This window comes from Physeter macrocephalus, chromosome 11 (assembly GCF_002837175.3).
Source record: "Physeter macrocephalus isolate SW-GA chromosome 11, ASM283717v5, whole genome shotgun sequence".
Lineage (NCBI taxonomy): Eukaryota > Metazoa > Chordata > Mammalia > Artiodactyla > Physeteridae > Physeter > Physeter macrocephalus.
In genome coordinates, this window is record NC_041224.1 from 104,626,035 (window position 1) to 104,641,496 (window position 15,462).

Genomic DNA, 15,462 nt, shown 5'->3' on the forward strand with positions numbered 1-15,462 from the left:
CTATTACTAGTCAATCTGCAGAGAAGGCTGTCTGTTTTTGAGAAATGTTTGAAAATATCATGGTGTTACCTGAGCATATAATAAATTAGAATGATTGTTATAGGGGTCACCAATTTCTTTGTTCAGAATTAAATTTATATAGCTCTTAATCCTCTTTTTACACTGTGGTATCCAGATTTTCTTAACAAGTAAATGGGCTCCCTATTTTGGTCACTATTTCCGAGTGTTTGGTCACTATTCTGGTCTTGTCCTCTTACAAATTATTGTGGATGAGATCCCAGTGACTTTCTTCCTTTGGTCCCACCCAGACATCAGTGTCGATCAGCCATTGCTTCTTCAGCAAGGCTGGATGTGTATTCTTCTCCCATGTGTGCCCCCAGCCATTACTCAAGCTGATCCTGACATTTTGGTCGCTCTTCCCTTGAGACTTGGGGCTTTTCTTCTCCTCATCCTTTAGAATCCAGCTTGAAACCCATTTTAACATGAATAAAAAAAAAAGGTACCTTTTGTACTCATTCATCCATCCATCGATCCAAGTGTTACTTTGATTCATAGGCTCTTTGCCCTTGAGATGTTACTGCGTGACTGATCCCCAACTGATATGAGTAGGTATCCTCATTCTGGTTTTATTTCCACAGTATGTTCCTCCAGATCTCTGCGTCTGCAATTTTGTACTGGAACAGTCCCTCTCTGTCAGAGCCCTACAGGAAATGCTTGCCAACACAGGTGAAAATGGCGGCGAAGGGGTGAGTACCTGAATTATGTCCTTGGTGGGGATTGGGACACTCCATAGCCCAAAAGTATACAACTCAATTCATTCCTCCAGTTTTGAACTAGAAAACCTTAGTTTTCCAGTTTCCTTGAGTCAATCCTCTTATTCCTCTTACTTAGCAGCCCTAACTCTGCTTCCTTTGGGTTAACGAACTTCCACCAGAAAATAGAATAGATCACCATTAATGCTGCCTGAGCAGGGCTTAGGACATTGAACCCATAATCCACTAGGAAATATGGAGAGGCTGAAAGGGCCTTGGGATAGGGGGATGGGTACCTGTTAGGCTGTTTGTTTTTTCTTGGGAAAGTCTCATCAGAGATTTATGACTGCCTCAGTGCAGCACAACCAGGTTACAGCATTTTGAAGAGGATTTCCTGTAGAATGCAGAATCTTTGACATGTACCCAGATTTCCACAGTTTCACTCATGATGAGCAAGTACAAAGCTGTCTTGAGTTTCTATTGTTGGTAAAATTGTCTCTAAGTCTTTAACTGAGGGATGATGGTCTCCCAAAGGTCTCCCAGGCAAGGCTTTGGCCAGAGACTTCAGAGTAATGTTTGACCCTTTCACTGATGACCCACATCTATTTATATTCATTTATCATCAATTATTTTAATTCTATGGCCTGAATATCTGAAGTCCAAACACCCCTCTCCACACCCCTTAGATACTTTATTAGATGACTATCCTTTATCTTCTGCATTACTACCTCAGACTAACTGCTTTGATTCCCTCTGTGCCTACCTCCCCTATCATTTTTTTTTCACTCAACTGTCATAATGTTCTTTCCAAAATGCAAATCTAATCACTACACTTTACTGTTTTAAAATTCTCTGTCTGCCCATTACCTTAAGAGAAATCCCAAATTTCTTAACTAGACATAAAGGCCTTCAGGATTTGGTGAGCCCTGCTTACCTTTCCTGCCCCATCTCTCACCCCCCAACCCCAAGCACTCAGTGATCCAACCACGTTGAATTCCCTTCACTTCCTCAAACACGACAACTCTCTTTACCTCCAATCATATGTGTCAGCTGTTTCCTCCATGTAAAACAGCTTTCTCCTCCTCTCTCTCTTCCTTTATGTAATCTTTACTTCTCCTTCAAGGAACGAGTCTAGATATTAGGTCGACTGAGAAGCCTTTGTTGACCCCATAAGTCTAGGATGGGCGCCCTTGCTTGAGCAACAGTCAGTAAATAGTTCTTATCATTGTGTACTATAATTACAAATCTAATTTTTTGCATCCTATACTGCACATAGGTAGGAATATTTGCAGGACCTAGTACAGTTTATTACTTGGCTTGAAAGAACTCGTACACATAAAGAAGTGTCTCATTGGTGGTAGAAGAGACAATGACCGTAAACTCAAGAGAACCAATGTTTACATTTGGGGCATCTTCCAGCTCTTAATGTGATCTTACATAAGTCTTCCAATCTCTTGACGCCATAGCATTCTCATCTATAAAATTAGGACGTTTAATTAGTTTTCTAGGGTCCTTAACACCAATACTTGCGATTCTTTACTCTTTCAGCTTAGCATAGTATGCTTTCATCAGCCACCTGAAAATAGCTTTTCCTTAGAGCATTAACACAGATGAGTTTTTGTTCCTTTGATATTCACTGAAATCTGTGTTCACCTCCTCCTGACACTTACCTCAGTACCCCATGCTTTCCTCAGGTACATACCCTCAAACGTTTCCAGTTCAGTGGAACAAATTACTTTTTAATTGCTCACTTTTCTTTCCAGTATATTTAACTTATGATTTACAGACACCTTTGGCGAGAGAAACCTGGTTGATGTGGAATATCACCACTTTCAGTGTCAATCAAGATCAGCTAGACCCTGCCAATATATGACCCAGGATAGAAATTGGGAAGATAGAGAGAAGCTTTGTTAACTGGAGAATTATCTTGTGTGCATTCTCTTATCTTGTTTGTTCACAAAGTGCATTTCAAAGGACTTCTTTTTCTTTACCATTTAGTTTGAGTAGTTCAGGGAATCCTATAGATGACAAAGTAAATTGAAAAGTTCTGTTTATAACCCTTTCTCTTCTTTGTTGCCAAGAACTTAACCAATAGTCTTAACTTGATTTGTCTTTTAAAAAAGAATAAATAACAATTCATTTTCCAAATAGAATACTAATACCAATTTAATAAGATTGAATTCTCAGTTTTGGAACATATGAATAAGACACACCTTAATTACCAGCCATGGTATAGCAGAAGTTTATTCCATATAGTTATATATTTCAGGGGCCATCTTTAATTTATAATATTTAAGAACCAATATGTTAAATCTTATTGGAGGAGCCATTCTCTTTGAAAAATCAAGTCCAAAATAAATTATCCGTGACATTTTTATTATTAAAAAGTCATTGGATAACAGTCAGCATGTTGAGTCAGACTCTGAAATTTCCCAATGTGTCATATTGCTGTTTTGTGCCATTTTACCAAAGAAAAGAGCGATCCAACAGTTATTTCCCATCTTGATACATTATTGCTATTATTATTAATAACTAGAGATCTTAGAGCTAGAGGAAGGGATTTGAAAAGAGAGCTGGAGTACAGATAGGAGAGGGTACTCTTTTTAAATGATTTAGATTTTATTATTTGTTGGTGGCTCCACTAGTTACCTGAACAGCAGCTTCAGTTGCTATAACTGAAGTTATAGCAACTGAAGAGTTGCTATAACTGAGAGTTCCAAGAACTCTCTCACAATTCCATCTGGGCTCTCAATCTTTATTATGAGAAATAATATTTTTATATAACCTCTTGAGTCTGAATGTTTTGCTTTTCTGAAGTGATTGCTGTGCGCACTTACTATTAGTACTTAATTTGATTTGAGGTGATAATATTCAGCAGGGGAGAAAAAGAAAAAGTGGAAAAATCAAGAAGGAAGTGAATTAACACGACAGAGCATAATGATTCTCCGGGGAGCCTGGGGATGTTTGACTGGGTTCACATCTCCTCTGCATGCCAGTCCATTCTGTTTGGAAACAGACATTTACTGCTTTTTAACAGATATTACTTTCCCTAATGATCATGACTACCACCAAACGGGTTGCTTTGAAGACGGTCATTTTTCCTTCTAGGCATAAACTGGTCCTTTTGTGTCTGTTCACTGCTGCACAGCAACTGAACTTTTTAAAAAAATGACATGGGTTATTTGTTTATTTGTTTGATGAGCATATAGAAGGCTTTTTTTGCAAGGATTGACAGTTCTGCAGCAATTCCTTTCGCCAGCAAAGAAAACAGAGGTGTCCAGCTTGGTTTAACGACTGAGTTTATTATGGAAATGTCCTTAGCTACAGCCAGTAGCCTGTGGGACCCAGCTTTATGTTGGAAAGGAGAATGAATGATGAGGAGGCCCTGGGGGCAGAGAACATCAGTGGCCCTCAGAGTCCACCTTCGCTAAACTCATCCTTGGGTCACTTTACCGCTGATTAAATGCCATCTGATGTTATTCTGGGAATATTACCAAGAGATGGATGCTTGGCGCTGTGGCCAATTAAATAGCTGGAGTTTGATGTAAGATCCTTGCATACAAATAGGAAGGTATTTTCACATTTTGGATTGATAGAACCTATGGTATGTGAGGTCCCCAACCACCTTCAGCAGGACCTGGGGCTAAAAAGGATGTCACCATCTCCCTCTGAGTCCTCAATCCTCATCATCCTATGGCAATGACTTTGAATACAGAGCATTTGTAGTGAGAGAAGCTCCGTTTTTGGAGTCAGGCAGATGTGTTTTCAGTCCAGGCTAAACTGGAGCAAGTGACCTCTGGGACAAATTGTTTCCCCTTTCTGTACCTGACTTTCCACACCTTCAAAATGCAACCTCCCTCATAGGGTCGGGTGAGAATTAAATAAATGCTGACAGGTGTCTGTGGGTGTGGAAATGAATATTGGTTCCTCTTTTCATCTCTGGTCTACTTCCTCCTGTCACAGATCCTCAGGCATATTCAAATGCCTCAAAGGAAGGAGAGACCCACACTGTATGACCAGGTGCATGTTAAATCGAGGGCCGAATAACTACAAATCGGTTTTGACGTGAATGAACCTAATGCTTTTAAAAATGAAAGGCCTTGATTTACACAATTACCAGCTGCACTCCTGATAAGGGCTCTGGTTTTCTCTAAAAGTTGACTTAATCACTGTCAGACTTTTACTACTTAAAAAACAAGAAAGAGATGAAATATACGTGTAAGAAGAATTAATGTTACAGTTGTATAAGATCACTCTTGACTTTAGATTCTAAAATATCTAGAATGCAAATACACACTCAGCCTTTTAAACTTGATTGGGAAATGTGACCTGGAAAGATACTCTTTCTGCAAGAACCTGTCTCACGGAGAAGCTCACTGAGAGGTGGTCCTTTAATTCCCCATATTACTTATGAGATGGTCCCATTAACACTAGGAGGAGCTTCAGGCTCCTTTCACATGCCCCTGTCTTTAGAACAGGGAATACTACACGCAGCACAGTTGCTAAAGAAATGCATACGTGTGGTGGCACATTTGTCAGGCTCAGGGATGACGTGCCCATGCTTTCTGAGAAGCTAGGGGTTGCCTCCTGGCATTGTGTGACCTTGTAAATGGCCAAGGAGGCATAATCTTACATTTTGCTGTATTCATGTAAATGTTATTTAAAGTACATGTCATGAGATACTTACCTTGTAGCCAAGATCAAGACATTCATCCATCTTATAAGGTCACGGAAAATTTAGTCACAGAAAGGTGACAACATCATTAAAAAAGAACCTGCTATAAATGCATCTCCCCTGATATGGTTAGGTAATGAACAAATCAAAACAGATGCTGATGAGGGGAATTAGAAGCCCATTGTCTAAAGTTTGAGTTCTGGCTGTGCCCAGATTTAGAGATCTTGTGCGAACTCATCCAGAATGAAGAAGGCAAATAGGAGCCTTACCTTTTTATTCCTGGGACCCTGAGTTCCCACCATCATTTCTCTATTATGGAAGAGAAGGGACAACCCCCATCATCCAGATGTAGCCTCTCAATTTTCTGAGGTTTTTGTCTTCCCTTCATCATTGTCAGAAAAGAGCCAGAATGAGAATTTATTTTGGTATGTATGTGGGGAGGGTACAAGACTGATGGAGAAACTTTGTACACAATTCTAAATAAACCTGGTCCCCACTGATGTTTTTTAAAAGAAAGAAATTATTTAATGAGTCAAATCTAACAGTGAGCATTAATTACACCTTTAAAATAGGGCATAAGATTTCCTTTGGAGAAAAAGTACAAAGTCACTTCTGCATGTGTCGGTATGTCAGTCCCAGGACCCGCCCATATATGCCCTAAAGCTAGGGTAGACAGGATGCACCAAAAATCACTTTATTAGGTGTTCAAGTCTGAACTTCCTTTGCACTAGTTGGTAAAAAGCCACTGCGTCAAGCTCTCCAAGTATCTCCTCGGTAGTCCCACTCAGGACCTCCCCTCTCCAGTGCCACCGCCTGTCGGCTTGTTCATCCTGTGGATGTTACCTGTGCCTACTGCCTAATGGACAAGAGCCAGATACCACAGTATTAAATTCTTAACGTGTTTGACTTGATCCTACTTTTTCTTTTGAAAGGGAGAAAAATAACCTTCTGATTTGGGATGCTTCCATTTCTTTTTTTAACCTTTGGCTGCTCATCCACACCTGCTACAAAAAAATAATATTTTTGTCTTAACAAAATAACCAAACCCATTTGGTGAAATTGCTCTTACATGCAAAAGCTTGAGGGGTTTATATACCAAAAACTACTCTTTAAAACCTGCCCCATGTTAGAGCTCATGGCAGCCTGTTTGGTGACAAAGCTGTTAGGTGGTTTAGTCCTAGTACTGCCACCTACTGGAAGTTTAACTGTGGGCAAATCTCTCACTGCCCTGGGCTTTGGTTTCACCATCTCTATAGGACAGACAGCAAGATGAAAGAGAGCTTCCTCCTGTCTGTGATGGTTGCAATGCACCAAGTTAAAATAGAAAAGTGTCACCATCTCACTTCCTCTGGTGTGTCCCATTGACAATAACCCATCACCAATTAGCTGTGGAAATTTTAGCCTGTTGGTATTAGCTGTTATTCTGGAGACCCCGGCTCCCATGATTTTAAGTAGATGGATAAATGCATTTATTCTCTTTCTGCCTTGGTGTGGACAAAGAGAATTTTTTCAAACTCCATCCAAAACATCAACCCTAAAGCACTAAGTGATGACAGTATAGTTTTAATTTTTTTTTTTTTTGAGACGTGAATCTCCTATAAATTTTCTTTTGGAAGAATATGGGATGTATTCTGCAGTTCTGACAGAACTTCTTTCTTCAAAGAGCCAGATATTATTTTCAGAAATTAAACAATAATGAAAGGGCTCCAAACTAAGGTTTTTAATGTATTTTTCCACAGACCAAATTGTCATTAAACTTATGTCTCTTCTCACTTTCTTTCCCCTTCCTTACTGTTCTCGCTCATTTTAGGCTATGATTTTAGAATTTTATGCTGATATAATGGATTTTAATGTTTCTCTGATAAGCTAATACTAATGAAAACGTGTGCAAGTAACTCATATTTTACTGTTGAACCGGTCTTTCGATAACATGATATCTCATTAAAATTTGCCATCTGGAAGACCTTACTTCATGGTAAGAAAACTCCTCTTTGGTAAAAGAAGAAAACTCCTCTTTGGTAAAAGAAAAACTCTAATGGATTGTTTGCAGTATTTCTAAGAAAAAGAAATTCCAAATTTTCTGATGTGGGTACTGACCATTTTCCTTGGGTGGATTTTCTTGCATAAATGTAATTACAAAAAAAATGCTGCAGACAAATTTCGGCTACAGCATGTTGCTTGCTTGCTAGTTTCTTGATGACATCAGCACAGTAGTACTGGAAAAGTAAAAACAAACTTTAACATCTAATGCCACTGCTTTCTTCTAGCCAAAATCACAAAATATTCACCAGGTAGGAACTTCATACCCTCTATTCCCATTGGGGTCTTTCTCTATCGTAAGTATCAGCAGATTCCTCAAATGACTTGAAAGCTTTCAGCAAGACTGGCACACACTAAAATATCCATTTACTGTTTTGCTTTGGATTTTGCTAGCTCAGTGACCTCTCGGAATGGGTATGTTATTCACTCCTTTACTGTACATGTACTTTGCATGGACAGCTGACTCCAGCTGTATTTGTAATGAACTGGGCTTTTCACTTGTGAGCGTTCAGGGCAGTTTCCATCCTTTGTGCCTCTGCAATTTAAAAAAACACCACCGCACCACACACTTCAATCTGGTGGAATTAAAGGTGGCTGCACACTTAGGAATTTGTTGCCAAGAAGCTTGTTAAACTGCTGCTCTGAAATTACAAGGATGGCTTGCCTGTGGACTCATTTTTTTTCCTTCGAGATATTGAAAATTGTTTTGGAATTCTTTTTCCCTCTGACTATGGTCTAGATGGCCTGTGGCCATAGGGTTCAAGTTGGTGAGATGACAGAAGTGTGCAGCCTTGCCTTACTCCAAGCTTCTCAGTGCTTCAGACTTGCCTAGTCTATTATGCAACTCCAGCTCTGCTCTTCCGGAAGGCTGGAATTCATAATAAAAATGGAAGAAGCTACTTGGATATTTTCCCTTTCTCATGCAACTTCCCCAAAGTCAACCAGCAGAAAAATCAAATGTTAATTTCAACAGTTAAGAATAACCATTAAAGTTAACTGGCTTTTTACATTTATTCATATCCTGAGTAGAAGCATTTTCAAGTAAAGAACCCACAGAATTAATTTTTAAAGCTCCAGACTCTATAAACCCCCCCCCTTTCTGAATATAGTGTTTCAGCTTGAGTGGAATTGCCTTTTCTTTGGTGGAATTTTTTTTCATTCTGAAGTCAGTACCTCCTGCTTAAAATCAGTATGCCTGTGTGATCTTGGGGTTATTTTGCAAATGTGATAATGTATAGCTTGGCTGATGTTACACAAACCCTGGAATTCTTCTCATTGTTGCTATGGACATTCAAATGCTCTGTGAATATAGTCCTGTCACAATGACCTCAGTTGTCTTAGGAAGCTTGAGAGTCTTCCCCAAGGCTGGACTAAATGTAGTTTTCAGTGGTTGTATATGTTTGTGTGTGTTTGTGTGTGTGTGTGTGTGTGTGTGTGTGTGTGTGTGTGTGTGTTCTTTACATTTTAATTGTAAAAAAATTTAAACATCTTCATTAAAGCTTCTTAGAGGAGTGAGGTGGGATTGGGGTACTTAAACTTTCTCCAGTGCGTGCTAAGTAAGTAAACACTTGTATTCTTATGTGAGATGATTTGAAGAGAAATTTTGCTGAATTTTTTTTTAATAACTAGTTTGTGGGGGGCGGGGGCAGAGATGAATTTCAGCTGCATTTTTAGCAATTTTTTAAATCCCGAATTGTGGGATATTTGAATTAGGGGAAATCTTTCATTTTAAGAGCTTGCTTACCTTTTTAAAAATGAAGCACATTTGGAATTCAAGAAATCCTGGGAGAAGAGAAACCTTTCAAGTTATTTATTAGCCTTTTCCTTTGATCGTGTAATTTACTTTTAATAGCTACCAGAGTTTAAATTATGTATTTGTAGGGAAAACTCAGTGAACTAGAAAAAACTCCAGCTTATTTTCATTTCATGAAAGTTTAATGAAATCCTATTCTATTTGGAAATTCTGGTAAAGAAAAATTAACTTGGTTCCAGAGAAACCCTTACCTCAACTGGCGCTTTAATCCTCACTGGAGTAAAAACCCTGTAGCCAGTGTCCCAATCCTATGATTACTAATATCTGGTTTTACAATGGAAGCATCTGGAATGACCAAACGGCATCAAATGGAAAGAACACAAGAATAAGAACAAGATGTAGGGAGTTCATGGGGTAAAAGGGCCTCCAGCTCTGTAGAGGAAGAGGAGGAAAGCTAAAGGCAGAACGCTTGTTTTTACCTGACGTCTCCTGTAACTGAGACTTAGGTTGGTACTGAGTGGGGAGGGGGGATCTGATGGGAGGGAGGGAAGTGCAGGACGAGCAGGGGCTGGGCATTCTGTCTCTGGCCTTGCTGCTCTCTGGGCCTTGTTCTACCCCTCTGCAACATGGGGCCTCTGAACTACATTAGTGGCTCCTGAACGTCTTAGGATGCTCTTCCAGGACCGGTGTCTGTCCATGAGGAAGAATCTGCAGGTCATCAGGAAAAGTAGGAAAATAAAGACAATGTATGAATTGTTTCATTAAGCAAACTTTATAAATGGAAAGTTCTGCCTTTCTTATTTTCTGTGATTATGTCCTTTTTAAAAAATATTTATTTTTTATACTATTTTTAAACGTTATACTCCTTTACAGTTATTACAAAATATTGGCTATGTTCCCCATGTTGTACAATACATCCTTGTAGTCTATCCTACACCCAATAGTTTGTACCTCTCACTTTCCCCACCTTGTATTACCCCTCCTCCCTCCAGCTGGTAACCACTAGTTTGTTCTCAATATCTGTGAGTCTGCTCTTTTTTTGTTAGTTAGTTGTGTTTTTTAGATTCCACATATAAGTGTTATCATACAGTAGTATTTGTCTTTCTCTATCTGGCTTATTTCATTTAGCATAATGATTATGTCCTTTTTAGTATTTTATAACTGTAATAAAGTTGGTGTGTTTTCTTTTTGAAAATTATTGTGACAGTGTGACAGCTTTCTTTTTTTCTTTCTTTCTTTCTTTTCTTTCTTTTCTTCCTTCCTTCCTTCCTTTCTTTCTTTCTTTAGTTCTTTCATAAATGCCTTTATTGGGCAAAAAGTAAGATTGGCAACCATGGATGATCCGTTTTGGTCCTGTTGTTGAAATTGCACCAGTTCTTGAGCTTGTGAACCCCTAAGGCGTATTCTCATGTACAGCTCGTGGACTCCACGTTCTAAGTAGTTTCAGCCAAACACCAGACATGTGCTTTGGCTTATTTACAAAAAATTTCTGATGAAACCCAGATAGTTGGTGCCCTTGTTGGTGGTAGTTATTCACATCTTCCTTGGTGGATAACTCCAGGTCTTAGCTCCGTGATGGAAGGAAGAGGCCTCTGAGTTCATAGGCACCAGTTGTGCCTCTTTTGTTTTTGTCATGGAGAGAAGTGGAGTCAGCACGTTATTAAGAATCACCCGCTTCCATCTCATTAGTGATGTGTGGCTAGAGGCTGGGTTCCCTGCCCCATTTCTCTGCTGCTCATCTGCTTTTATAAGGTAGAGGGCGGTGGGCAGGAGAGCCAGGATGTTGTTCTTAAGCATGAATTCGGAGCTGTGCCTGTGTCAGTGTGGCCAGCACCGTGCAGGCTTCTGCTGAAGAACAGCCTTTGGGGATTTGCTTGAGGAAGTGTTTCCTCGTCCTGACTCCCCTGAGTCCTGCCCTCTGGTTGGTGCTGGGGCCAGTGATGGAAACTCATGGCATGACCACTCCTGAAAACCCCTGTCTGCATGTCTTTTGTGAGGTATTAGGAAGGTAAGTTGAATTCATCCCTTTTTTTTTAAAAACTATATGTGTATATCTTTAAATAGTTGTCCCTTTTCTGAAGTTTATGACTTGGTTAGAAATTTTCAGAATTACTGCTGGAGTACAAAAATCTCTAGATTTTATCTTATTAGTGGATACCGCTAACTGAATTGTAATTCTTGAGACACCTTTTTTAGTCAGGCAATCAGAGAGAGCTATCCATGGTGCTGATTCTCTAAGTTAACGCAGTACGTTGTGTTCAGGACACAGCTCCAGGGGCCAGAGGACCTGGCATTTTGCCCCAGTAGTTTGTAGGACTGTTTCCCCATGTTACAACCGCAGCAACCTTACCTTATCTCCTGCCCTCATGGGGATTTTCCCACGTCAGCTTGCTAAAGGGACTGTTGGCAAACTCTGATCCAATTTTAGGATTTACACAAATTTTGGAAAAAATGACCTGATGTAATACAATATCTCAAATTCACATTCTTTATCTCAGCCTTTAACAGGGTCCAATAACATGTTTCTATACCAATTTCATCCAGAGATTTCCAGTAATGGGGAAAATGGAGGGTGTATATTTAGCAAGATGCTAGCATTTCAGAACCTCTTGCTCTGCTCAGGGTTGTAAACTTTGTGGTGGATTCACCTCCCTTTTCTACTCCCATATTGCACCCAGGCAGGCCTCAGCCCCGGGTGATGCTAAGGGCCTGGGAGAGGTCTGAACAGCAGGAGCCACACTTCTCTGACCCCAGGTGATTGACCTGGGTCGCCAAGAGAATGAGCCACTGCTGTTTCCCAGTTCATTGTTCCCTCTGGGCAGCCACTTTGGTGTGTAGGGCAACAGGGATATACAAATTCATGATTTATTAGCTACGCTGATTTCAGTCAATGTCAGTGGGAGAAACAATAGGACTGCGGTAGTCCCGGGCTCTCTCAAGAATGCAGTCTCGGCTACTGTAAACGGCTATAGATGCATATTAATTACTAGACAGTGATAAGTTACCAGGAATTTTTTAGCTGCTCTGGTTCAAGACAGTCTGTCTGTTCCTCTGACTTTCCCTCTCCCTGCAGACTCTTTAGATAACATATTTACTTCTTCAGGTTTCTGAGGCTCATTCACAGTCAGCAGTGATCTCTCTGAGTATAAAGAGCAGAAATCAATTGCAGTATTCTTTTCATTTTTGTTTAATTGCGATATAATTTGTATACAACACTGGTCTACAGCATGACAACTTGGCATACACATATTGTAAAGTGATTGCCGTGATAAGTTTAGGTGATATCCATCACCTCATATACATAATTACAAAAACATTGTTTTTCCTTGTGAATTTACTCTCTTAGCAACTTTCAAACATACCATATGGTAGTGTTATCATGTTGTACATTATATCCCCAGGGCTTCTTTATCTTATAAGTGAAGTTTGTACCTTTTAACCACCTTCACCCGATTCCGCTACTGCCCATTCCTTGCCTTGGTAACCACAAATCTGATATCATTTTCTATGAGTTTGGGTTTTTTTAGAGTCCACATATAAGTAGATTATACAGTATTCGTCTGACTTATTTCACTTAGCATAATGCCCTCAAGGTCCATTGATGTTGTTGCAACTGGCAGGATTTCCTTCTTTTTATGACTGAATAGTCTTCCATTGTACCACATTTTCTTTACCCATTCATCTGTTGATGGACACTTTGGTTGCTTCCATATCTTCACTATTGTAAATGATGCTGAACTGAACATGGAGTGTGTAGATATCTCTTTGACACAATCATTTCATTTCCTTCAGATAAATACCCAGTAGTGGAATTGTTGGATCATATGGTAGTTCTACTTTAAATCTTTTGAGGAACCTCCATGCAGTTTTCCATAGTGACTACACTAATTTACATTCCCACCAGCTGTGCACGAGGGTTCTCTTTTCTCTGCATCCTTGCCAACACTTGCTATCTCTTGTCTTTTTGATAATAATCATTCTAACAAGCACGAGGTGATATATCATTTCCCTAATGAGTACTGATGTTGAGCTCCTTTTCATATACTTGGCCTTTGTGTGTCTTTGGAAAAATGTCACTTCAAATCTTTTGCCCATTTTTTAATTGAATTATTTGGAGTTTTTTGCTATTGAGTTGTCTGAGTTCTTCATGTATTTTGGATATTAACCTCTTTTCAGATATATGACTTTCAAATATTTTCTTCCATTTCCATTTTGTTGATTGTTTGCTTTGTTGTGCAGAAGTTTTTATGTTTGATGTAGTCCCACTTGTTTATTTTTAATTTTGTTGCATTTGCTTTGGGTGTCATATCCAAAAAATCATTGCCAAGACCTATGTCAAGGAGTTTTTTCCACTACATTTCTTACCAGGAGTTTTATGGTTTCAGGTCATACATTCAAGTTTTTAATCCATTTTGAGTTAATTTTCGAGTGGTGTAAGATCATTCTTTTACATGTGAATATCCAATTTTCCCAGAACCAGTTATTGAGAAGACTGTCTTTTCTCCACTGAGTATTCTTGGCTCCCTTGTCAAGTATTAGTTGATGATATATGCATGAGTTTACTTCTGGGCTCTTAATTCTGTTCCATTGGCCTATATGTCTGTTTTTTATGCCAGTACCATAAAGGTATGATTATTGTATATTTGTAATACAGTTTGGTTCCGTACAAATTTCAATATTGTTTTTCCTATGTCTATGAAAAATGCCATTGGAATCTTGATTGAGAATGTATTGAATCTATGGATGGCTTCGGGTAGTATGGACATTTTAACAATATTAATTCTTCTAATCCATGAACACAGGGCATCTTTCCATTTATTTGTGTCTTTTTCACTTTCATCAATGTCTTGTATTTTTCAGTGTAAAAATCTTTTACCTCCTTGGCTAAATTTATTCCTAAGGATTTTATTTTTTTGATGTTATTGTAAATGGGATCATTTTCTTTATTTCTTTTTCAGCTAATTCATTGTTTGCAGTGTTCTTTTCTGTACCAAATCATCACATTGTATTATATTAACCATCACATCACAACCCCACTGGGAAATGATTGATGGATTTTTCTCCAGCCATTGAAGGAGGCAAACATTAGCACAACTGAGATTTAGTTTTGCTTATTTTGGCATAATTTTTTCAAATTGTAACCCATACTTGGTGTTTCTGAGCCAGCCACTCTCCTCCTCCTCTCATAGATAGCAGGGGCCATTTTAATGTGCCTTTCTTCCCTTGCCCACAAAGATTTGCTGTGGTTTCTTGAAGCTCTAGTTGGTTTTACTGTCAGTCCCAGTTAGTTATCCTCTCAGTGTCAGTGTGATGAATTTACTCCCTGCACAATGGCGAGAAAATAGATCAGATAGTGCTTCCTCTATCCAAGTCCTGGCTTCCATTCATAGATCAGCAGAGGAGACATTTTTTTCAAAAAAAAAACCCGAAGTTTTTCTCTTTGACAGAAGAACTAGTTGGTAGCAAGAACACTTAGATTTAAGCTAGGCTTTTGAAAGCAGCCATGTGAATAGCACTGCCCAAGTGTTAGATGATTCAACACAACTCTAAGAGACCTTACAGATGCAGGGAAAAAAGTAGAATGTTATAAGTGAGAATGCAGAAGGGCACTCTTAATGACTGGGGACACAGCAACCAGAGTGAGAACAGAAGACTGGAAATGACTGATTGGGGAGGGGGTGACCAAGTAGTGAGAGATGAAAAGTAAAATTCCCTCCCCCATAATCTGTTCTGCTTTTTGCCCTCAACTTCATCTCTTCCCAGGCCTTATGAAGTCCAGGTTGGTGGGAGAGGGAAGGCCAGATTGTGGGTGACACAGCACAGGAAGAGTCTAGCTGGTCTTGGACGCCAAGAAGATGGGTGTAGAGACCTAGAGGTCATTGTGCTGGGCCTGGAACTCTTTTTCTACCAAGTTTGAATTGTCTAGAGCCCTCACCACACAGGTTTTACAGTAGAAATTTGTGTCTTTCCACCTGTCACACACATGGCAGTAGAGCTAAGAGACAGAGAGTTACAGTTGAACACTAGTTCTAGAGCTATCAAGGGCAAGGGGGAACAACCATGTTTATTCTTTGCTTTGGTAGGATTCTGGAGAAATGCTAAAAGGAAAATCAGCCACTGGTCCAGAATGATGCTTCTGAGAACGGGGAAGTATCGGGCTGGCCAAAAAGTTCGTTCGGGTACTTTGTACCATCTTATGGAAAAACCTGAACGAACTTTTTGGCCAACCCAACACTTGCTGA

General features: G+C 39.4%; 1 protein-coding gene across 12 annotated transcripts in view; it reads left to right on the top strand.

The window, feature by feature from the left end:
- The window catches only part of RYR3 (ryanodine receptor 3), a 570,442-nt gene that overhangs the window by 231,775 nt on the left and 323,205 nt on the right, over positions 1-15,462 (top strand). For all 12 annotated transcript variants that reach the window (XM_055088336.1, XM_055088341.1, XM_055088340.1 and 9 more), the window contains exon 3: positions 639-746. In XM_055088336.1, coding sequence (XP_054944311.1) covers positions 639-746 — 108 coding nt within the window. The remainder of the gene's footprint in view (positions 1-638; positions 747-15,462) is intronic.